Consider the following 27372-nt stretch of genomic DNA (forward strand, 5'->3'; position numbering starts at 1 on the left):
ACCTCCCTCGACTCTTCCTCTTCTCTTAAGGATGTATTGACAATATAGTTGCTCCTACGAGGCTGCCAGGTGTGCCACCTCTGCCATCCGAGCTCCCCCTACAGCTGTACGTGATGTGTCCCGGTACAAGAAGAACAAGAAGTCTGCCCCAACGCCTACGCCCACCACGCCCACGCCCGGCTCCCTTTGCAACAGCTGTGGTAGGCAGCACGGAACACAGGTGTGTCCTGCTGCCAAGTCTACCTGCGACAGTTGTGACTGCAAGGGCCACTGATCACTTACATTACGGTGCCAAGCCAAACACGTCCAGTGCAATGTGTGTGGTCGTCTGGGCCACTACGACAAGTGTTGTCCGACCAACAAACCTAAGGGACAGCGTCGGCGGAAGCAGCAGCGCCCTTCCACCAGTGAGGGCCGCCCACAGTCGCCAAATCAGAGGCACGACGACCCTGGACAAAGCCCGACCCATATTAGGAGGGTGTACTCCTCGCGTCCCAGGACCAAAGTCCCCCAGCACGTCAGCGTCATCGTGACCTACGGCAATGTGTCATCCTGTCTCGAGATGCTGCCCGACACCGGCGCTGAGGCTACGGTCATCGGTCCCCAGCATTTGCAATGCTTGGGGCTCTCTCCAAGCGATCTAGGACCGCCTCCCAAGGACCTCTGCGTCACGGCAGATGGTTCACAGATGGCCCCAGCCCTAGGTTCACTCTATGCACAGGTCACCTTTGGCAACAGGTCGTGTCAAGCCTGGATTGACGTGCATAATGGTGTCCCGACTCCTTTGCTGTCCTACAGACATTGCCAAGAGTTGGCCATTATCTCCCAGGACTTCCCAACACCGATTCTCGAGGTAAAATACGCCAACAGGGTGCACGAAGGGAGCAGCAACTACCCTGCTGCCGCCCTACCCCTACCTCTGGCCAGTGACACCTCTCCTTCGGTAGTTGTCCCTGCTGCTTCACGTCTCTACGCCTTGGCTCGCCTCCACGACAGTCACCGTGGAGCTGAGGCCACCAAACGACGTGCAAGACAGACTGTGTTCCGGCCTGGCATCGACCCCGACATCTCCAATGCTGTCCAGTCGTGTAAGCCCCGCCAAGTACTACAACCCAGCCAGCAGCAGGAACCCTTCATGAGTGACAACAACCCCACCCGCCCCTTTGAGTCTGTGTCGGCCGACTTTTTCTGTGTGTCAGGAGAGTCCTTCCTGGTTATCGTCGACCGTCTCTCTGGTTGACCGGTTGTCATCAAGTGCGGTAATGATACGACATCTGCCGCCACCATCAGTAAGTTCCGCCACTACTTCCGTTACGTGGGCGTTCCTGCGCGCCTGCGAACCAACGGAGGGCCCCAGTTCACAAGCCGGGACTTTGCCGCGTTCCTCGACCGATGGGGAGTCCGGCATGTGTTGTCACCGCCTCATTACCCGCAGTCCAACGGCCACGCTGAGGCTGCTGTCAAATCCCTGAAGCACCTCATCCTCAAAGTGGCCCCTTCTGGGAATATTGACTGCGAGGCCTTCGACCAGGGTCTCCTTGAGCTCCGCAACACACCCAATTACACCGGACGCTCCCCTGCCCAGGTCTTGTATGGACGCCCCCTCCGTTCTTGTGTCCCTGCTAACCCTCAATCCTTCTCCAAGGAGTGGCAGGCCAAGACAGAGGATTGTGATCGCCGAGCCGCCGAACGTATTCAAGACGTCGTCGCCCGCCACAACGACCACGCCCATCCTCTCCCCAGGTGAGTGTCGGCACCCAAGTCCGTGTCCAGGACCCGACCTCCCTACGTTGGGACAAAGTGGGCTTAGTCATGGGTCTCGGCAGGTCACGGGACTACCAGGTGCGGTTACCCAGCGGTCGGGTGTGGTGGAGGAACCGCCGTTTCCTCCGCCCCGTAACGCATCCCATCCCGCTGACCCCGTCACCAGTGCTGAGTCCCACATTCCCCCCCCAGTGATTAAGCCCCTCGACGCTCAGAACGGATCCACAGGAAAAGGTCTGCTCAAGACTTTGCTATGAGCGTATAGGGGGGGGAGGTGTATGTATATTATGTATGTTGTATGTATACCATGTATGTACTCTATATATACACATTATTTCTCTAGTCAGTAGCGTGTGGCAATGCCCCTGTTTCATGTCACCACACGCTTAGATAAATGTGCCTGGCGACATCTGGAAGCTGCTAGTATACCACTTACCACATGTCGCCCGAGAGGTCAGAGTGAGGTCAGTTGACCCTATAGGAGTGTAAGGACTACCTGCGCTTGTAAGCGCACCCCTGTATATTTCCATTATTAAGAACCTACAGAACTCTACAGGTGTTTATGTTCGCTCCTGTAGTTAGAAGCAAGTACCCCGAACATCTCCAGTGTGTAGTACATCAGTCTCCATACCGCATTACAGGAGATTGCAAGAATGTACAGCGTCTGAGGAAAGAAATTGCAAATCGACGGGAGACAAGTACACAGCGTTCGTGAGAATAGGAGCGCGTCCAGCAACACAAGCTAGGATAGTGTCAACGGTTCAAGAAAACAACGCTTCCATCACCGGCTCATTAATCCCCTCGTTGAACAAAGTGGAAGTGTAACAATCAGTTATCCCTAGATATAAATACGAGGGCCTGTGCCATTGTTATCTAATTAACGTTGTTCAATGAACTCAAAAGGCGACATACTCCAAATAAGTGGCCAATAAGACCTACAGACATCCTGTGACCGGTGTGCCAGGAATCCAATTAGACATAGTGGGGGCGATACTACCTATTCTAATAGCTCTTCGACAGCCGCTTTGTCATAAACAAGGAAATTACCTAAACAACATCCCTTTCTTAAGGTTATGGGTACCCCAGTTCTATTGAGAATGAGGACATCTGTTCCTTCATTCACATTTGGCAAACGCAATTTGACTAGTTAGTTCCTGGCTATGTAACCGTTGTACACCGGTTAACACAGCAGGCATTAGAGTCCAGTTCTGGCCGCTTTCATCAGAAATTGTCCTTTGAGCTACTAATTGGAGTTTCAGAGAGTGACTCCATAACTAATTGCTGCTGTGCCAAAGACTCCTCCGCGCCTGTCGAGGCAGTTATTACACGAACACCTGAAGTAAGCAATGGATGTGACGTTTGCATTGCGTGATATGTTTTACAATTATACATGATTGTTTGACCTCGTGGCTGAACGTTAATGTTGTACTGCCTTAAAGTGGTCAGATCAAGTAACCCGTCCGATGGCAAAGAAAATGCCTTGACTATGTAGAAATCCGCCAGAAATGCTTTACTGGACCTAGAAAAACGGATTGGTAGTGTTATTACCCCCGCTATGTCTAATTGGATTCCTGACACACCGGACAGAGGAATGTCTGTAGGTCTTATTGGTCACTTATTTGGAGGATATCGCAGCTGGAGTTAATTGAACGACTTTAATGAGATAACGTTGGCACAGGCCTCCGTATCTATATCTAGGGGTAACTGATTGTTACCAATCCTCGCTGGTAAAGTCAACACTTCCACTTTGTTCAACGCGTTGTTTTCTTGAACCGTTGACGCTATCCCAGATTAGGTAGAATTTTCATTCATTCATTCATGTATGTTACTGACCATGGCCAAAGTGAGAGTGAAGATCTCCGGAACCCCGACCCAGGGGTCTCGGATAGGGCTAAAAAGGCTATTGAGCGACCTAAGGGTGAGAATAAATAGACTTGTGGATCTGAGAGATGGTTACATCATCCTCACAGAAACAGATGAAGATGCTGATAAACTACTTAAGTCTAGTGCCATGGACAAAATGAAAACCAACGGTTACGAGGTCATTGTCCCACGGGAATACGGCGCCAAACTCACCCTTGTATGTAAGAAGTTAGACAAAGATGTAGTGGAAAATAACGCAGAAGAAATAAGAGATAAAATACAAAAGCAAAACAATGTCAAGGTTGTGGAGGTGTATCCTATGTATGCCCATAATATAATCAAGGTTCGCTTTGCAGACACAAAAGATGCAAAATGAATGAAGGAGAAAGGGCTCTATGCATATGGCACTTCCATCTCATCACACCAAATAGAATATGAAAAGTATACGCCCATCCAACAATGTATGAAGTGCTATAAATACAATGACCACATGACCAAGAACTGCCCCATGCAAGGGGTCATATGCTCTGAGTGTTCATCTGATCAGCACTTCTACAAAGACTGCCGTAGTACCATAAAAAAGTGTGTCGTCTGCGAGGGTGACCACAGGACCTTCTCTGCCACCTGCCTGGTCAGGAAACAGGTACTTCAAGAAACAGAGAAGAAACTGACCGAAATAACCAAACAAAAACAAACCAGGGAAATTTCTAACACCATAGAAAGGACCACTCAGTCGACGATCATGGCTTACAGCCAAACCCTAAAAGACGCTCTAAAAGAAACTCAAGCAGACTCCCAAAAGCTCAACAATGTCAGAGAGACCATGGAAGTCCTGCAATCAGAAATAAGAACCATCAAGGACTCAATAAAACAGGCAGTTACTGAGTCACTGGGCGCCATGAGGGACGCAGTGGCCGAGAGCATCAGGAGCGTCTCCTCTCCACAGCTGGGCGAGTCCAAAGCCACCACTATATACTTGTCTTACCTGCATGCCCATCACATGAACATGGTTCATCCAGGTTCATTCTCGAAACACCTCAACGAGACACTAACCAGGAACAACATTGCACCTGTTGAAATAAGCGACAAAGTCCCTTCAAAAGAAATCCTTAAGGCAGTAACCCACTCAACGACTTATCGACGACCTCAACCCACGCCAGAAATAGATCATGACCTCCCTGACTTAAGCAAAAGTCAGTATAACCGCAATCCCGACGTGGCCAGTCAGTCCCCCTGGGATCACAGCTCCAACGACACCGTAAATGCCCGCGATCCCATTACATGCACTCCCAGCGACGACAGTGACCATCGGACTGCAACCACAGTCAATGGTTGCGACCAGATGATGACGACTCACTCCACAGAGGAACAAGACCCTCGAGCTGCAGCGTCAGTTGATTACTACGACACGTAGGCCCAGGACCTGAACACCTTCCTGTACACGGGTGACGAGAAGTTCGAGGGCCCGCCATTGACTGACAAGCAGATGTAGTTCTGTCCCCCTAGAATTGGCAGAAGCCGAGCAAACACTCCAAGCGACGCCCCAAGCTACAGTCTCCGAAATGGCAGTCGTTAGCATGATGAAAATTGTCCAACATAATGTCCTACACTGGTCCCTTAATAGACGTAACGAATTGTCTAACTTATACTATCAATTAGACCAAGACATCATTCTGTTAAACAGTACGGGCATAAAGGACGAAAGTAAGCTGAAAAATTTGGCTACACTGTATACCAGAGGAACATGACAGGTGAGCTGAACGATCGTGTCGCTGTGGCCATCAGGTTACGGCTGAGTCACAGAGTGTTGCCAGACTTCGAGGATTCAGTTCTGGGAGTGCAGGTGGAGACAACTAGGGGACCTGTTATCATATGCACAATGTACCTACCTCCCAGACGTCCTTACTTACCCGAACAAGACCTAAACCAGTTGCTATGCCACAAAAAACCAACATACATCATTGGGAACTTAAATGCGCGCCACGCCATACTAGGACACGGTAATGAGAACAACGTCGGTGTGGCGCTGTATGACAACATCAGAAGGGGAAAACTGCAACACCTCGGGCCAGATTTCCCGACATTGATCAGATGTGCCAGTGCCACAACACCCGACATAATCCTCTCTAACAACGAGGCCGTACTGAACAGGCACGTTACCGCCGGACCCATCAGTACCAGCGATCACCTGCCAGTCGTCGTGACGCTCTCATCCAATCCCATTATGATCCCCGCCAACATCAGGTCAAACCTCAAACGGGCAGACTGGGACTCCTTCAAGGAGTCTCTCAGTCTCAAGCAGGGGAGAAACCTGGAAGAAGCCAGCCCCACTGACATCGACGACGCGGTCGAACAATGGTATACGGATGTGAAGACGGAGATGGACAACAACAACCCGACCACCAGTTACAGTACCATTCCCCATCCTCACACTAGTCACCAGCTGAGGCAGCTCAGTGTCCAGTACGCTCACGTGAGACAGCTAGCCAGTATCCGCGGGTGGACGCAGGAGCTGAGAGACCGGTACCGAGAGCTACAGACGGACATTCAGCACGAGAGCAAACGTCTACATGAACAAAACTGGGCCGCCTTGGTGTGGGAGGCAGCCAACAATTACCGCGATTCTGCTGCATTCTGGAAAGGGATCAAGCGACTGGTGGGTTCCACCTCTAGCACGGTCCCTTACCTGCTCGACCAAAACAATGTGAAAATATTCGAGGAAGAAAACCAAGAACAACTACATCGGCGATATTTACGAAAGATCTTTACCATTAGTGAACAGGAGAACGAGGGCTTCGACAGGGAGTTTGAGGAGGACATTTTAGGTCAGTTGCAGGACCATCAGCACCTGCTCCAGCCGCTCCCACGGACTGACTTCACTAGACTGGTGGACGGAAGCTACCTGACGGAGCGCATAGTTCCTGCAGATGTGTCAGCCGTCATAAAAGGGTTTAAAAACAAATCACCTGGTCAAAGTCACATTAACAAGAAGATCCTGGCTCAACTCCCCGACAACATGATAGAGAGGCTTGCTCATATATGCAACGCCTGCCTCGCCTCTGGATACTTCCCTAAGATGTTCAAAATCGCCGTTATTCGCCTCATACCAAAAGCAGGGAAGCCTCCAAACAAAGTCGAAAACTTTCGACCAATATCGCTGCTAGAGGTACCTGCCAAAATCTTCGAAAAAATAGTCAACAAGCGATTGCGGATGTATCTGGAGGACGAAGACGTGCATAATTCCCGCCAGTTCGGCTTTCGCCAGTACCGAGGTACATCCACCGCCATAGCTCAGGCCTACGAGCAGATCGCCAATGCCATGACTGGCCGCCTACAGTGCAATATAGTACTGAGGGACGTCAGCAAGGCGTTTGACAAAGTTTGGCACGCAGGACTGCAGTATAAGATCATACAACTGGGGCTACCCGAAAATCTGACTCGCCTGCTGTGCAACTTCATTACGGACCGCAGAGCCAAAATTAAGATGCAAGAACATTTTGGAGAAGAATTCTCACTATCGAGCGGCGTGTCTCAGGGCTCTTGTCTCTCACCAACCCTTTACACACTCTACACGGCTGACCTGCCACCCCCAATCGTCGGCAGCGAGTACGTCATGCATGCCGACGATGTAACACAGATCGTCACCTGCCCAGGAAGGTCCACAGCAAGGATGGCGCGACTCACTGCTCGGGCAATAGAGGAGATCTCGGAGTATGAAAATAAATGGAAAATAAAAACAAACAAAACGAAATTTGAGGTCATACCCATAGCCAAATTCAAGCCGGCCCCATTAATGATCGACGACGAAGAGATTGAGAACTCTAAACAAGGCAGGTTGCTCGGCCTCATCATTTCTCGGACCGGCATCATTCCCCACGTGAAGGACAGACTAAATAAAGCCAAAGTCGCCACAGCCAAAATTAAAACGTTTTAAATTGATGCCTGAGAAGATACAAGTTCACCTGTACAAGGCGCTGGTGAGGCCTGTGTTGGAGTACCCGTCTATACCACTCGCCACACTCGGGAAGACTAGACTACAACAACTACAGAGCTTCCAAAACAAGTGTTTGAGGTCAGCCAGTGGCCAAGCGCCACCATACCAGGAGACAGTGGAAACCACCCACCTAAGAAATAAAACAGAGACCCCCAACTTCAGGTTCCATCGCCTAGGGAAGAAGGTTTGGGACAAGCTCCTGGACGACCCTCACAGCCCAGACCACCTACGCGGGGAAGACATCAACGGAGGGAGACCCCACGCCTGGTGGCCCCGGAGTTTGCCAACCCGCGACCCATCTATGTCCGCCACAGTGATCCACCTTAGATTAAAACTTAGATGATATAAATTCACATCTAACAAGTCACAATCAAGTGAGTCCATAACGTAATACAGTATAAGATGTTAATAAACTTGTAATTGTAAAATCAATCTAGTCATTGTCTACTGAAATAACCATTGTGCAACCTCATTCTAAATCCTAGGTTAGCTTAGTTAGCCAACAAACTCTGTAATATGTAAAACAAGGGGTATCGTCCCCCCTCTGTTTAACTCATTAAACTTCTTTTCCAACTTTTCCCCCCACGACTATATGTTGTGACTTCTCCATCCCTCATGTCTGGCTGTGCCTTGAGCCCCAGCATGCCTTCCATCCTTTCCCCACCTTAACCTAAAAAAAAAAAAAAAAAAAAAAATCGTGTTTCTGGACGAGCGCCTCTTCCCCTGAAGGCTGTGTACTTGTCTCCCGTCGATTTTCAATGTCTTGCCTCATACGCTGTATATTTCTACAATCTTCTGTGTAGTGGTATGGAGACTAATGTACTATACACCATTTATTCGGAGTGTCTTTTGTGTTTGGAGACATTTTATTTGCTGTGTAATGTTCCTTTGGACTTTTTGGTTTAGCAGGACTATCTGAAATTTTAAAGTCCAGCGAAGATCCTTTTCTTCGATCTTGCCTCTGGCTGGTTGAGTAGTTATCTTCTTGACCTGGAAACCAGCATTTTTCTGTTTCATGTCCCTTACGTTTGGAGACTTTGCAAAAAGGTATCTTTTTGGGTTTGGTTCCCGTGACAGACTGTGGTTGTTCCTTGAAGCTGGTGACTAGTGCCACTGACATAGCCCTAGGAATATTTTCCTTGTGTTCCGTAATTTCTTCTACATATTCTACAAGTTTGGTCCCTTTTCTAAATTCTTTCTTTTGGGCTTTCGTGCGTAAGGGTTCATTTGATGACAAGATAAACTGAAGGAATTTAATAATGCTGCAGAAATTTACTTTAGACAACTTGTCATTGTTATAGAACCAATCTGAGGAATCCATGTAAGATTTGAGGTCTATCTTCGTGAGCTCCGCACAAGTCTGGGCGTCTTTTGCTATATGTGCAAGAGGGGGGACAACTGAAAGCTCTGCCATCTTAAAAATCCAAGTAAGCCTGACCCCAAAAAAGAAATGAATTGTTTCCTAAACGTTCGATAATCATCCGTTTCTTCGTCAATGGCTGAAGCATAGATACCTTTAGCTGCCAGACTACCGGTTTTGATAAGGCTTCGGACGTATGAAATTTTATCTACGTCATTGGTGACATCGTTATTTTTCATTACATCTTTGCATTTACGCAAACTAGTATAATCTGGATCCTCGGCAGTAAACTCTTGTACCTTAATGTTATTTGGAAGTACCTTTACCGTTTGACAGGCCGATGCACTTTTGGTGCGCTCTGCCTTGTGGTAGGGGCTCTCATGTTTCATGAGTTATATTTAATCTTCGGACAAAACAGCGACACGACTTTTGTCTTTGATTGTACACTTCTCACAGGCTTATGATAAAGTGCCATGGTGTTTTATGTTCAGATGAGGCGGTTGGAGTGTGGTGCAGTGAAGCTGGATGCCATAGTGGATAGGTACTACGTGACATATACTGTATGTGATTAGCATAGCTCTGGTTGCTGCCACTATTGGGGTGAGTCAGGGATCCCCAACAAAAAGGAAAAATGAAGTGAAGGTAACAAGGAAGGCGAAGTCAAACCCTAAGGGATTCTTCCAAATGTATCACACTAAAACTCGAGACAAAATTGGATCGATACAGTCAGATACCGAGAGCTAGCTGATAACGACGGAGAAATGAGCAATAATCTGGAGTGATATTTTTCATCAGTTTTCACAATCGAAAATTTAAACATGATACCCGAGGCGCCGACTATCTACAGAGATAGTGAAGAAAATAGATTAAGCGAGATAGTATTGACTAGCAACGATGTTAGCCAAAAAAATAGATAAACTAAAACCTAATAAGTCGCCAGGTCCCGACGAGATATTTGCCAGAGTATTAAAAAAATGTAAGGAAGAACTTAATATGCCCTTAGCAAACTTGTTTAACTGGTGTAGTAACAGAATCCTGGAGGAAAGCGAATGTGATGCCAATTTTCAGGAAGGTACTCAAGCTATGCAGACAGGAACGAACTCGTAGCAATGGTTTTCAGTCGACAAATTTAGATTTAGTCGCGAGATGAGTTAACACTGGCATTGAAATAAAGTAGTGCATGAATGGAACAAGCTACCAAACATCATCATTAACTCGAACACGCTGGGTAGCTTCAAATATAGGTTGAATGGATATATGACCGATAGAGGTTGGGTGTAAACAGGACTGCCCAGTATGGGCCAACAGGCCCACTGTAGTGTCATCCATTCTTATATTCTTCTGTTCTTATTTTTTTATGTTATGTTTCTCGAGGTGATTTCGAATTGAGTTTGAAATTATTGTCTTCAGTACTTGGCCTACAATTGATGCTAAATTAACTGGATGGTAGTGATCTATCTCCCTTCATGAAAATCGATATCACATTCACGATCCTCCATGATTCTGGTATTACACTAGTTTTTAATGACATGTTGAACAAGTTTCCAAAGCCATACTACGTTCTTCCATACATTCCTTTAATACAGTACTCTGGCAAATATCTCATCGAGACCTGGCGACTTAATAGGTTTTAATTTATCTATTTTTTAACTAACATCTTTAAGAGTCTGAGTTTTCTCTATGGTATTTTGTGCCCTTGTGCATTAAGTAACTCATTATTTAAATTGTTGTGGAACTAGTCAACCTCATATCTCATGGTCAGGTCATCCTTTATGGTTATATTATGTGAGGCTAGCATTGTCAGGTCACCTGGTAAAGTGTGGTCATACTCTGTGGGTACATTATGTGAGGTCATGTTATTTACCACCTCTCATGAGGTCATGTCGTTCACTCCCAAATGTTATACACCTTCTCTCAATTACTTTTCGAATCTATCAAAGTTTGCCCTTCTGAAATTTGAGACTGTAATGAAATTTTCCTTGTGACTGACATTAAACTCTACTTTGAATCTTACTTCTTTGAGGCCGTTGTTAGCTCGCTAGTTCGCTCCCTATATCGACATTACGAATGAGGTTTTCTCTGTTTGCCAGAACTAAATCATGTATATTATTCCTCCAGGTTGGTTTGGCTATATGTTGTCTTAGAAACAGTCCTGAACTGTTTCAAGAAACTACTCTGTTTCTGAGGTACCCTTAATTCGGTCCAATCTATTTGACTGAAGTTAAAGTCGCCTAGTATACAGAATTTGCTGTCTGAATGCCATGCTTATTTCATCAAAAATAAGTTGTTCATTAGCCCTATCGAGGTTTAAGGTCTATATATTACTCCTATGATTATTTTGTCCCTATCATTGATTTAATTCTATCCAAATAGTTTCTATTTTCAGTTAAGTTTTCATTTCTCTATTAATTTCACACTTCAAATTATCGTTGACATAGATTGCTACCACTCCTCCTTTACTAATCTGCCTATTGGAATGGAATAATTTGTAACCTTTAATTTGGTATTCGACAAGTAACTCAAGTGATTTCATCCATTTTATTTCTAACGCTTCTACTCTTTGCAGAGTATACATTTAAGTAAGATGGATCCGAGTCCTCTCTCTCTCTCTCTCTATCGTGTTTGGTTCTTAATTCTCTGCCTAACTTAGTTTTAACATCATTCCTAGCACGATTTCCCTATAACCTTTCTTTTGTTTACCCATGCCCAGTGTAGTCTACTCGATCCACATGCTCACATGTTCCCCTAGCAGTTTAAAGACTCTAACATCTTTAGAATTGACCTCTTGATAGAGCCAGCCAGGGTTGCCAGCCATTCCCCAGCATAAATATCCCTTCTGCCATAGAAGTTGTCCCAGTTGTCGATGAATGGAACTGATATTGACTTAAAATATCTGTCAAGACAGCTGTTGACACCAACTGCCCTTGACAACCATCAATTGCCAACTCCCTTTCTAGGCAGGGCACTACATATGATTAATAGCTGCCTTAAACTTATCAAGGAGCTCTTCGCTCCTACACCGGCCAATATCATTGTCTCCTGCACTGAAGAAGATAATGGGTTTATTACCATTATCAGACATGAAAAAAGGTTAGTACACTTTGCTGTTGTCATTACCTTTTTGGCTTTCTTCACCACCAGTTTTGTCATTCATCTCCCCATTACCTTTCACTGTTCTGTGTTGTCATCAGACCAGACTCTCCCTGTCTTGTATCCTCCCCCTTTATCCTCTCAATCACTTCCTTCAACCTCAAGTTTTAGCCCTTGACCTTCTCTACCTCAACCTTCAAAGAAGCACAGAGATGTTCATAACTAATACTTCCATGGTTGCACTGTCAGTTAATTCCCGGGGGCTAAATCGGTCATGACCGTTCCTCTAGCAAGGTCACCACACAAACAAAAAGAAAATTTACTTTCATCACGCAAGTAGCGATAAGCTTTCAGGCTTAAGCTGCTTGACTGATAACCTCCACAGATCAATATATTACAGGGATACCAGTCAAGAAAAAAATTAACTTGAGAAGAGGAAAAATAACTACTAAGAACATCTTTAGTAGTAGCAGTAGCCTTAATAACAGCATTTTCTATCTGTTCATGCAAATAAATCCTCTTATTCCCCCGTCCTCAACCAGCTGGCATTGTAGGTCAGTTCTCCAGTGATCAGAACAGGTCTCTCTTCTCCAGGTTCTTTCTCTTGCAGTACAGTATATCAGACGCCCATGAAGACTCATTTTCTTGCACCTTCCTCCTTTGGCCTCGTCTCTCACTACAAACACTATGTATCTAATGACAGCCGCTGACTTGTCTGCAACTATTTATATTTCTATGACAGATAGGGCATAGATGAATAGCGAGAGAAGGAGGGGGGCACGAAGTGAGAAGGGGAGGATAAGGGAGCCTGCCCTGAAAACTCATTGCCAGAGGTTGACAGAATTTCTATTTCATTATATGGCACTACCAGGGCATAGAGATTTATTTGCTTTTGACATTATTTACTGAATCTCTAATGCTAAATGTATTGTAAACGTATGAAAAACATATAAAATTCATATTCAATAGTTATCAAAATATTTTTACAGTGGACTACAGATTCTGTCAGCCTCTGGCAACGATGTTCAATGCCCACCGAGCATATTGGAGCATTAGTAGTGTGGGGTATAGGTTGTTTGGTTCACACTCAGGATGGGATGGAGAAAGGAAACTCACAATGTGCTCTCTGTATACATATTGTATTGGATGTACAATGCAGCTTGGTGCTGGGAAGGCAGCATGGTTACAAGCGTGATGTAGAGAGAGCTGGTTGGTGAGGATGCTCAGAGAAGGACCAGCTTGTGGGTCGCCATGCTCGCCGGCGGGAGCGAGGACCGCCAGGCAGGCGGAGGAGGAGCGAGGCCCGCCAGGCAGCGGCGGAGGAGGAGGTGGTGTTGCTGGCTGGTTGGTGTAGGTAGAAAGAGACAGGTCACCACGAGGTCAGGTCTTAAATAGCGGGGGTAGGCGTGGCTTAGTAGTTGACCCCCGCTCAGTGATGTATGGCGGCGCTGGTTGACCTAAATCACGAGGCACACACTGTGGAATTCGTGGGGTCGGCTACGCAGCGACAAACAGCGTTTGTAGGGGCGAAATCCACTACAGTAGTATTAATGATGTCGTTTCTCTTGAAGAGGTTAATCCACTGTATCTTAGTTTTCCATCTTTAGGAAATGTATGAAAGTGAATATTTCCCTCAAGTTTGACCAAATAATTACGTCCAAACATTACACAACTAGCGGGCATTTTGTAACAGAGGACACCTGTTTTCGCGGTAGTGGCTGCAGCTAACTGAAGGGGCAGTCTCTCGACCTCTCCAGCCAGTAACGTCATGCAGGGGTTGGGTCGTATTTTGGGTCAGGTGTGTGATGACCTCCTCTTCTATAGACCTTGATTCGGAGTAAACCTTGGCCTTCACACTGAAGCGGACCTGTTTCCTGGCCACCGAGATCGGGAGTTCTTGATTAACATTTGTTTAACAGTGCATGAGTTTTTTACGTCCTTTGAGAATTTGCAGCCCGGAATTCATTGATGAGGAATATAAATATATCTATAATATTGGCTCAAACCTTAAATACCCTAGATCTTTCATAGACAAATGCCTCAACATTACTAAGAAATCTTTTTATAGAACTGATCCCAAGCCCACCCATGACCATAAGAATCTCTTAGTATTACCATTTCACAAAAATTTCTCTCAAATTCCTTTACAACTAAAAACCTGGAACGTCAATGTGGCATTTAAAAACTCATGCACTGTTAAACAAATGTTAATCAAGAACTCCCCCAACAACACAATTGGTTGCATTTATGAGGTTCCTTGCAAGGAATGTAATATGTTTTACTTAGGCCAGACAGGTAAAGATCTTGTAACTAGACTTAAACAACATAAATATAGTGTTAGGACGGGCCAGGAATCCAATGCTCTGTTTGTTCATTTGAGGGATAACAAGCATTGCATTGACTGGGATAATGCCTCCTCAATATTACCTTGTAATTCAATTGACAGTAGGAACATTATAGAATCTAGTCTCATTAAACATACCGAAGCAGTCAACATGAATTTGAGTAATGGCATGTACAAACTGGACAATTTTGTAATTAAGAAGATTTGTAACCAGGTGAGAAGGTTGGGTCACCTTACCCTCTGACCTGACTACCGACCGTTGCGATGCTTTTTAAAGATTAGTAGGGTCATTACCTAATACCTGACCATTGCGGACCTAATCTCACCCTCCTCTGTATATATACACCTTGTTTTGTACTTCTCCTTAGTCTGTACTCACCCCTGAAGATGTGAATTACACGAAAGCGCTTGGGAACTTCGCGTTTTCTTTTTCCTTGTGGTTATCAGCATATACCTGGTTCACGCGCACCTACAGTGATTTACTTGCATATATATATATATATATATATATATATATATATATATATATATATATATATATATATATATATATATATATATATATATATATATATATATATATATATATATATATATATATATATATGGATATAGATATATGTGTGTGTGTGTGTGTGTATATATCATGTAGATCCACAATGAACACGTGGATAAGATAAATCTTGAAAAAATCATACAGTATATGCAAGTAAATCACGAAGTTCCCAAAGGCTTTCGTGTAATTCACAACTTCAGGGGTGAGTACAGACTAAGGAGAAAAACTCGACAATGCTAATATATACAGTAGGGGAGAGTGAGATCAAGTCCATAGGGGACAGCAGATGTCCACAATGTTTCGGTCATAAAGCAGTGAGACCCTTAATCTTCTTAATAAAAAAAAATTACTCTGCCATCTCTAAGCACAGCAGTCAGGTCATAGGGTAAGATGATCCAACCTTATCACCTGGTTACAAATCTTCTTAATCACAAAATTATCCAGTTTGTACATTCCATTACACAAATTCATTTTGACAGAATCTGTATCTTTGATGAAGATGTGAATTACACGAAAGCGCTTGGGAACTTCGTGTTTTCTTGTTTCCTTGTGGTTAACAGCATATACTTGGATCACGCGTACCTACAGTGATTTACTTGCATATATATATATATATATATATATATATATATATATATATATATATATATATATATATATATATATATATATATATATATATATATATATATATATACAAGGAAAGAAAACTGATTCTAACAATCTGTCTTCGAAATGATACCAGACTAAGAAATACAAACCAAGGTGTATATATAGAGAGGAGGGTGAGACCAGGTCCACAATGGTCAGGTATTAGGTAATGACCCTACTAATCTTTAAATAGCACACAACGGTTGGTGGTCAGGTCAGATGGTCAGGTGACCCGGCCTTCTCACCGGGTCACCTCACCATATATATAACAAAGAAGTATGTGTGTTTGTGTGTCCGCACGAGAATCTCGGAACCTACTTTACCGATCTGTAGTGATGATGGATGGTGTTATATGTAGTGATGATGATGGATGGTGTTATATGTAGTGATGATTGATGATGTTATATGTAGTGATGATGGGTGGTGTTATATGTAGTGATGATAGGTGGTGTTATATGTAGTGATGATGGGTGGTGTTATATGTAGTGATGATGAATGGTGTTATATGTAGTGATGATTGATGATGTTATATGTAGTGATGATGGGTGGTGTTATATGTAGTGATGATGGGTGGTGTTATATGTAGTGATGATGGGTGGTGTTATATGTAGTGATGATTAGACAATAAATTAATAACAGTTTAATGCTAAAAAATATACTTTGCTGTACCGTTGTAGTGGAGCTTACATACACCGTTAATGAACTATTGATGGAAGACAGAGGGTGGCGTCCTACAGTGGCCTAGCGAATGAGCCGCCCGTAAAAAACTTGGCATGGATAGCAAGTGTCATGTGGGGATCTAAAAAAAAAACAACCTACCCGATCCGACCCGTTAAACCACACAGAGGTTGAAAAGGATGTGGAAATGTTGTAAAGTCCTCAACTGAGCTCACTAACATGGTCTACCCAAACATTATCCACCACTACAAGGATCACAAGTGGCTGCGTGAACGCGCAATTCTGGCACCAAAGAATGAAACAGTGGTTGAAATCAACATGACTCTACTCAGACAGCTTCCAGGCAGTGAGACCTCATTCAAATCCGTTGATACAGTAATCGACCAGGACCAAGCAGTCCAGTACCATGCATAATTCCTAAATTCTTTGGAGCCGGCTGGAATGCTTCCTCACCACCTCACTCTCAAGATTGGAACTCCTATAATGCTCTTAAGAAATCTTGAACTCAGTGAAAGAGTTGCCTGAAGTGTATAGATTTGGCTATATGTACATATATTTTTATATATATATTTATATATATATCTATATATATATTTTTATATATATATTTTTATATATATATTTATATCTATATTTATATCAATATATATATCTATATATATATCTATATCTATATCTATATATCCATATCTATATCTATATCTATATCAATATCTATATATATATATATATATATATATATATATATATATATATATATATATATATATATATATATATATATATATATATATATATATATATATATATATATATATATATATATATATTGTGGCAGTTACTCCAGCAGACCTTGGAAGGAACATTGGTGAGCTGCCCATCAGCCGTTCCACAATCACCAGAGCCCGTATCCGATATCGCAGAGATCACACTGCTTCTGTGAAGCAAACTGTCATATCCTCTGGAGCCAAGACTGGAATTGTGGTTCATTGGGATGGTAAGCTCCTTCCATCTCTAACAGGAGAGGAATCTGTTGAACGACTCTCAATACTGATCTCAGGGAAAGTTGTATCCTCTTCAGTAGGGTATGTCCAGTTATTGGGCGTTCTACACCTATTATCAGGAACGGGAGTGGCGCAAGCTAATGCTGTAGTGGATACTTTGAAAGATTGGAATGTCGATAACCGGGTTGTCGCCATGTGATTTGACACCACTGCCGCTAACACTGGTCATGTTCGTGGAGCTTGTACGTTGATTGAAGAGACATTGGGAAGAAATCTCCTATACCTTCCTCGCAGACACCATATCTTGGAAATTGTTCTTAGAGATGTCTTCAAAGCCGTTCATGGGTCATCTAGTGGTCCTGATGTTCTCTTGTTCCAGAGGTTTAAAAAGCAGTGGCATCAAATCAAGCAGTTGGAGTTCAAGACGGGAGAGACTAATGGGTATATCACTGCAGTGTTGAAGGAAAATTCTGAATGGGAGCAAAAAGTTATCGACTACTATATGAAGGCTCTCAAGCAGACTCAGCCCCGGGACGATTACCTCCGACTTACGGAACTTTGTGTGATATTCCTGGGTGGGACTCCGCCCCGAGGGATTCGTTTTGGAAAGCCTGGCCCAGTACACCATGCTCGTTGGATGTCTAAAGCATTATGCTCTCTCCAGATATTCATGTTTCAGCCCCAGTTCCAGCTAACTATCAAGGATCAGACCATGGCCCTTTTTGTTGCTCTTGTGTACGGTCCAATGTGGTTCAAAGCTCCTGAAGTGTTTGAAGCTCCAAGCAATGATATATCCTTCCTCAAAGAACTTCATTACTATGGTGAGAAAATAGATGAATCAGTTGGAATGGCAGCAACAAAGGCTTTCCAGCGGCATCTCTGGTATTTAAGTGAGGAGTCAGTAGCTCTGGCTCTCTTCAGTGATAGTGTTTCGTAGGCTGAGAAAAGAGAAATCCTTGAGTCAATGAAGGGAAAGAACGAGAAAAAGGAATGTCCAAAGAAGCTGAAAGTGACAGAAGAGGAAATTCCATCACTGGAGCTTAAAAACCTTGCATCCACAAATACTAACTGCTTCTCTCAAACCACGCTCCTGGATTCTGGATTCGTCTCTAAAGATCCAAGCCAATGGAATGACGATCCACAGTTCCTTCAGTCAAGGGAAATTCTACAAGAGTTGCAGGTGGTGAATAATGTGGCCGAAACCTGGCGGGTTGAGGTGTTGATTGTATATAGAAGTCCACGTGCTTTATTGGGCTAATGAAATATATATGGATCCTCGTGTTTCGAAGCCGGATTTGGTAAAACGTTACTCTGACCACCGACGTGATACGGGTGGTCCCCATTAGAGGTTCACGGCGCCATAAGCTCGTTGAACAGGCTTTGTGTGAAATATAACAAAGTCTAGGACTGCTTTTAGTATCCTGGTGTGGTCCAGCGGTTAGCGTTCCCCGGTCACAGTCATAGGCTTCTGGGCCGTGGGTTCGAATCCTGGCGGGTTGAGGTGTTGATTATATATATATATATATATATATATATATACACATAATCAACGACCTCACCAGCCAGGACTCGAACCCTCGACCTACTGTGTGGGACCAGGGAACGCTACCGACCATGTCACTTTGTGGCGTGGTCAGTAGCGTTCCCTGGTCCCACACAGTAGGTCGGAGGGTTCGAGTCCTGGCTGGTGAGGTCGTTGATTATATGTTCAAAGTCTGCGTGTTATATGGACTAAAAATGAAGTATATATATATATATATATATATATATATATATATATATATATATATATATATATATATATATATATATGCAAAATCACTGTAGGTGCGTGTGATTCAGGTATATGCTGATAACCACAAGGAAAGAAGAAAACACGAAGTTCCCAAGCGCTTTCGTGTAATTCACATCTTCAGGGGTGAGTACAGACTAGAGAGAGAAATACAAATCAAGGTGTATATATACAGAGGAGGGTGAGACCAGGTCCACAATGGTCAGGTATTAGGTAATGACCCTACTAATCTTTAAATAGCACACAACGGTTGGTGGTCAGGTCAGATGGTCAAGTGACCCGGCCTTCTCACCTGATCACAAATCTTCTTAATTACAAAATTGTCCAGCTTGTACATGCCGTTACTCAAATTCATGTTGAATGCTTCGGTATGTTTAATAAGACTAGATTCTATGATGTTCCTACTATCAATTGAATTACATGGTAATATTGAGGAGGCATTATCCCAGTCAATGCAATGCTTGTTGTCCCTCAAATGAACAAACAGAGCATTGGATTCCTGGCCTGTCCTAACACTGTATTTGTGTTGTTTAATTCTAGTTGCAAGATCTTTACCTGTCTGGCCTAAGTAAAACATATTACATTCCTTGCAAGGAACTTTATAAATGCAACCAATTGTGTTGTTGGGGGAGTTCTTGATTAACATTTGTTTAACAGTGCATGAGTTTTTAAATGCCACATTGACGTTCCAGGTTTTTAGTTGTGAAGGAATGTGTGAGAAATTTTTGTGAAATGGTAATATTAAGATATTCTTATGGTCATGGGTGGGCTTGGGATCAGTTCTATAAAAAGTTTTCTTAGTAATGTTTAGGCATTTGTCTATGAAAGATCTAGGGTATTTAAGGTTTGAGCCAATATTATATATATATTTGTATTCCTCATCGATGAATTCCGGACTGCAAATTCTCAAGGCACGTAAAAACATTGTTGAAAATACTGACTGTTTGACTTTATTATGGTGGGCAGAATAATAGTCTTATTAAACATACCAGCATTCAACATGAATTTGAGTAACGGCATGTACAAGCTGGACAATTTTGAATTAAGAAGATTTGTGATCAGGTGAGAAGGCCGGGTCACTTGACCATCTGACCTGACCACCAACCGTTGTGTGCTATTTAAAGATTAGTAGGGTCATTACCTAATACCTGACCATTGTGGACCTGGTCTCACCCTCCTCTGTATATATACACCTTGATTTGTATTTCTCTCTCTAGTCTGTACTCACCCCTGAAGATGTGAATTACACGAAAGCGCTTGGGAATCTTCGCGAGCATATATATATATATATATATATATATATATATATATATATATATATATATATATATATATATATATATATATATATATATATATATATATATATATATATATATATATATATATATATATCAAATGACCTATCAAACCTTTTATATGATTATATATTTATATATTTACAGGAAGATTGACCTTATAGATGAGGTTTATTGGGTAGTTGACTTGGAGAGCCAGTTGTATGTCGTGGAGCGCCAGCTGATACTCTTTCATGTGGTACAATACTGCTGACCTGTTGGCTAATGCAAGGGCGAGGCTCTCTCCTGTGTTAAGTAGAAACATAGATTGATATATAAATTAATAGGTAAATTGATCTGTAGGTAGACAGATACACATAGATGGATTAATTGACTGATATATAAACAAGCAGATTCATAGATAAATAAATACGTGGACACCTTGAGAGATAAAAAATTGATTAAATAGATAAACTAGTTAATAGATTGGTTGGTAAACGGATTGTTGAACACTAAAAGATGTGTGAATAAATATAGTGATGATAGACGTATGAGTAAATTGATAAAATGATAGATAGATGAGAAGTTTATAAATATATATTGCTATATATAATACTGGATAAGGAACCCTACGCCATGACCTGTTTACTCCATATGGAAGTTTAACTGTCAGGATACAGGGTTCGGTTAGATATAGTCAGTTCCAACACTCTCAACAACAAATAGAAAACAAATAGTATACCCAAATAGTCTTGCTTCTGACAAAGGTACAAATGGTGATGAAAAGGAATAAGCCAAAAAGATAATTATATTTTACTTGTAACTAGTTATACTTAAGTCTAAGACAACAACATAAAAAAATCACAAAGACAGTTACATATACAATTAATATGATGCATAATAACATAAGGCAGTAAAGTAGCTCGAAGTAATAATAATGTTGCCCTTCGTGTTCGAGGATGGTGCAGAAGCTGTCGCCAACACAATAACCAAACCCTAAATTAACGAGTTGCATGACCCAGTGGCAAGGAATAGTCCCAGAAGGCCAGTAATGATGTTAGAATGGTGGGTGTTTGAGTATGCTGTAGTGTAATAATTTTAATGTGGTGACACTGTGTGATGTTAGTGTGGTGACACTGTGATGATATTAGTTTGGTGGGTGAACGATGTTAGTGTGGAGATTCTGTGGTAAATGTGTGATGTTAGTGGAGTGTCTGTGTGAGTATAATCAATCGTAATTATGTTATTGTGGTGAAAGTGTGACGTTAGTGTGGTTGTTGTGTTAGCACACTACCGTGTGATTATGTTAGTTTGGTGACTCTGTAATGTTAATGTGGAGGATGTGTGATGTTAGTGTGGTGATTCTGTGGAAAATGTGTGATTTTAGTGTAGTGGCTGTGTGAGTGTACTGTAGTGCAGTGATATTAGGGTGGTAACTGTGTGAAGTTAGTGAGGTGGTTGTTTAGTTATTGTAGTAGTTTTAAGACTCTGGCGAATACAGTTTCATCGTCATTCCCATCACGATTTCTCTGTCGCACATGTAGAGGAGTACATCTAGTGCGGGAGGGGCGGCGGCAGCTTCTTTCCGGCACTGGCGCTTGTCTGCCTCGGTATGCGGTCGAGCTAAATCGAAAGTATTGACAAAGAGTGTGGTGCTCCTCCAGGCGCTACGGTGTGGAGTAATCGTCTCCAAGGTGAGAGTTCGATTTGGCACTTTTCAGGTTTGTCTTGAGACTATTCTTATACATTTTCCGTTGTCCCCCAGCATTACGTTTACCATTCGTTAAGTGACTATAAAATAGCTGCTTTGGCAGTCTAATGTCGTCCATGGGTAGTCCAAGGTAGTTGTTCATGGATAACGGTAGCCTCGATGCCCCTGCAGTTTCTGTCAATGAAAATGCTGGCATTTATTCTCTTGTCTTCTCAGCAAACTCGGAGGAGAGAACGTAGACTACCTGCCTTCAGGTGCTTCGATACACCTGCAATTTAGTAAATAATTTCAGCTCCCTACAGTTGAACACACGGGTATGGAGTCTACCAAAGGCTTGAGATGCACATCTGGACGGATGCTGAATCTCCTCATTGATGTCCGCGGTGGTAGACAGGTGGGAACCAAGGTATTAGTTATGGGTAATATTATAGAGAGTAGTACCGTTAAGCTGGATGGATGGTGGAGATGTAAATGAACCAGGGGCAGGCTGAAAGAGAATCTGAGTCTTACGTGCATTCACCTCAAGGCCGAAGTAGGCATACGCATCTGCATAGGTGTTCAGGATCGCCTGTAGGTTGCGTTCAGAGTGAGCGACATGGGTGAGGTCGTCTGCATACTGAATGTTACGACCCAGGGAAGTGCAATTAGAGCGTAAAAAAATTGAAGTAAAAAAGTTAAAGTAGATGATAAACGTAGTTCTTTCAACTTAGCCAAGAATATTTCATTAGTCCCCCTTTTAATGAAGACGATCCTGACGGAGCTTTCCGAACATTTGAGAAAATTGCGAAACATTCAAAATGGCCCAAAGAGGAATGGACCTGGCTTCTCCAGGCTAAGCTTGTTGGCAAAGCTGCCCTCACATTTTCAAATTTGGATTCGGTAGACGATTACGAATTTGTCAAGAAGAGTATTCTAGACGCTTACTCGATAACTCCAGATGGATATAGACAGCGATTTAGGTCATACACCCCTTGCCAGTACATACGTAGAAATCGCTACTAACAAACTTAGAATCTGTAAAAAAAAATGGCTCGAAGCGACTGAAACAGCCACGTTCTCGGAAGCTACCTTTTAATATCTTGATGCACGTAGAGGAGAAAGGAGAACCAGAGCTCATAAAAGCTGCCCAAATAGCCGATTCTTTCGCTCTAATACAGAGATCATTTGCGAACAGAGATAGAAATAATCCACCCAATGTAAAGTCTTCCTCTAGAGAAGTGTCGTGATCCTACATGTAAAGTCGCGGACCAAGCAAGTCAAAGCAAGAGCCCGACTAACCCTTCCCACGTTAAATCTGGAGAAACCTTAAAGAACTTTAAACCTGTGACCAATATAAACATACTAGCATCTCAAAAAGACCCTTTTATTGATTTTAAAATGCGGGGTAAAATTTATCTTACCAAGAACAGTAACACTTTTCCCATTACAATTCTTTGAGACACGGGGGCTGCTCAAAGCATCTTATTCAAAAAAGCCTCCCGTGAATTGAGAAAGGGTATACCGGAGAGAAAGTAATTCTGCAAGACTTGTCTGCTCAACCTTTATTAAGCCTAGCCAAAATTTTCTTGAAATGTGATATTGTAAAGGGCGAAGTAGAAGTTGGCATCGGAGAGAAAGAACTTCCCATTAAGGGGGTAAGTTTGATTTGGGGAAAGGATTTAGAAGGAAGTTTAGTGGTTCCAAACTTAAATGTTGTTGAAAAACCATTGTCAAAAAGCCCCACTAAACCGTTAGATTAAGAGAAACTGCATCTCTTTCCTGTATGCGCAGTCACAAGATCCCAGAAACACCCCCTTGCGAATGTTCTCCTTTCAGTTCAACTCAAAGATAAACTTCACTCTAGACTTATCACACGAGAAAATTTGATCGAAGCTTAAGATGATGATCTCTCTTTGGCTAAGTGTACGTAGACTCATTACTATAGACGGCAAACCCTCTGCCAAAACACCTTGATTTTATTTAAGTAATGGAGCCTTGATGAGAATGTATAGACCTCCAGAGTTAAAGAACTTAGATACGTAGTCTGAAACACCAATTGTAGTAAGTCTATTCGTAAGTCTCATGGAGTTGGCCTACGATGGACTGTCCGGACATTTAGGAATTCTCAAGACCTACAAGAAACTACTTCAATCTTACTATTGGCCTGGCATAAAAAATAGCGTCAATACCTTTGTAAAATCTCGCCATGTATGCCAGGTGGACGTTAAACCCAACCAAGTCATTCCTCCAGCTCACTTAAAACCATTCCTGAAGTTTCTGAGCCATTTGAAAAAATTGCCCAAGACTCCTAAAGGAAATCAATATCTCTTGACAATAATGTGTGCTGCCACACTAAATCCTGATGCCTACCCTACCCTACCCTACCACACTAACATCACACAAACCACCACACAAACATCACTCAACAGCAACAGTAACATCACACAGCCACAACACTAACATCACACAACCACCACACTAACATAACAAAACCACCACATTAACATCACACAACCACAACACTAATATCACACAGCCACCACACTAACATCACATAACCACCACACTAACATAACCCATCCACCACACTAACGTCACACAAACAAAACAATAACATCATAACACTACAGTATACTCACACAACCACCACACTAACATCACGGAAACACATAACTAACAACCAGCACATTAAGATCACACAACCACCACATTAACATCACACAACCACCACACTAATATCAAATGACAACCACACTAACATCACAAAACCACCACACTAACATCACCGAACCACCACACTAACATCACACAACCACCACACTAAAATATCACAAACATGAAACTAAAATAACGCAACCATCACACTAACATAACACAACCATTACACTAACATCACATAACCACCACATTAACATCACACAACCAACACACTAACTTCACACAACCACCACATTAACATAACACAACCACCACACTAACATCACACAACAACCGCACTAACATCACACAACCACCGCACTAACATAACACAAACACCACATTAACATCACACAACCACAACACCAACAAAACACAACCACCACACTAACATCACCCAACCACCACACTAACATCACCCAACCACCACACGAATATCACACAACCACCACAGTAACATAATTACACACAGTACACTCACAACCACCACACTAACATCACGCAAAGAAAACACTAATAACCACCACATTAACATCACACCACCACACTAACAACCACCATATTAACATAACACAACCACCAAACTAACATCACACAACAACCACACTAACATCACACAACCACCACACTAACATCACACAACCACACATAACATCACACACAACCACCTTAACATAACACAACCACCACACTAACATCACCCAAACACCACATTAATATCACAACCACCACAGTAACATAATTACACTACAGTACACTCACACAACCACCGCACTAACATAACACAACCACCACACTAACATCACACAACCAGAACACCAACAAAACACAACCACCACACTAACATCGCACCACCACACTAAGATCACCCAACCACCACACTAATATCACACAACCACCAGAGTAACAGAATTGCACTACAGTACACTCACACAACCACCACACTAACATCACGCAAAGAAAACACTAATAACCACCACATTAACATCACACAAATAGCACACTAACAACCACCATATTAACATCACACAACCACCAAACTAACATGACACAACAACCACACTAACATCACACAACCACCACACCACCATGACACAACCACAACACTAATATCATATAACCACAACACTAACATCACATAACCACCACACTAACATCACCCAAACACCACATTAATATCACAACCACCACAGTAACATAGTTACACTACAGTACATTCACACAACAACCACACTAACATCACGCAAACAAAACACTAATAACCACCACATTAACATCACACATCCACCACACTAACAACCACCATATTAACATCACACAACCACCACACAAAATCACACAACCAAAACACTAACATAACACAACCACCACACTAACATCACACAACCACCACACCAACATCACACACAAAGAATAGGAACATCACACAACCACCACACTAAAAACCACCACATTAAGATTAAACAGCCACCACACTAACATCACACAACAATCACACTAACGTCACACAACCACTACACGAACATCACACAACCACCACACCAACATCATACAACCACCACACTAACATCACACAACCACTACACGAACATCACACAACCACCACACTCCCATCAAACAACAACCACACTAACATCACAACAACCACCACACTAACATCACAAAACAACCACACTAACATCACAAAACCACAACACCAATATCATACAACCACCACACTAACATCACACAACAACCACACTAACATCACACATCCACTACACGAACATCACACAACCACAACACTAACATCACAACAACCACCACACTAACATCACAAAACAACCACACTAACATCACAAACCACAACACCAATATCATACAACCACCACAACATCACACAACAACCACACTAACATCACACAACCACTACACGAACATCACACAACCACAACACTAACATCACACAACAACCACACTAACATCACACAACCACCACACTAACATCACAAAACCACCACACTAACATCACAAAACCACAACACCAACATCATACAACCACCACACTAACATCACACAAAACCACACTAACATCACACAACCACTACACGAACATAAAACAACCACCACACTAACATCACACAACCTCCACACTAACATCATACAACCCTCACACTAACAACCACCCCATTAACATCACACAAGCACCACTTACATCACACAATCACCACACTAACATCAAACGACAACCACACTAACATCGCACAACCACCACACTAACATCACACAACCACCACACTAACATCACAAAACCACCACACCAACATCATTCAACCACCATACTAACATCATACAACCTTCACACTAACAACCACCACTTACATCACACAATCACCACACTAATATCAAATGACAACCACACTAACATCACAAAACCACCACACTAACATCACCGAACCACCACACTAACATCACACAACCACCACACTAAAATATCACAAACATGAAACTAAAATAACGCAACCATCACACTAACATAACACAACCATTACACTAACATCACATAACCACCACATTAACATCACACAACCAATACACCAACTTCATACAACCACCACACTAACATCACACTG

The 27372-nt window shown here is 42.7% G+C and overlaps 1 protein-coding gene across 1 annotated transcript in view; it reads right to left on the reverse strand.

The window, feature by feature from the left end:
* LOC121868943 (SET and MYND domain-containing protein 4-like) overlaps positions 1 to 27372 on the reverse strand; it is a 123838-nt gene that overhangs the window by 49018 nt on the left and 47448 nt on the right. Inside the window, exon 4 of the mRNA XM_042369975.1 lies at positions 20552 to 20679. Coding sequence (XP_042225909.1) covers positions 20552 to 20679 — 128 coding nt within the window. The remainder of the gene's footprint in view (positions 1 to 20551; positions 20680 to 27372) is intronic.

Source organism: Homarus americanus, unplaced genomic scaffold (assembly GCF_018991925.1).
Source record: "Homarus americanus isolate GMGI-L3 unplaced genomic scaffold, GMGI_Hamer_2.0 scaffold24694, whole genome shotgun sequence".
Taxonomy (NCBI): domain Eukaryota; kingdom Metazoa; phylum Arthropoda; class Malacostraca; order Decapoda; family Nephropidae; genus Homarus; species Homarus americanus.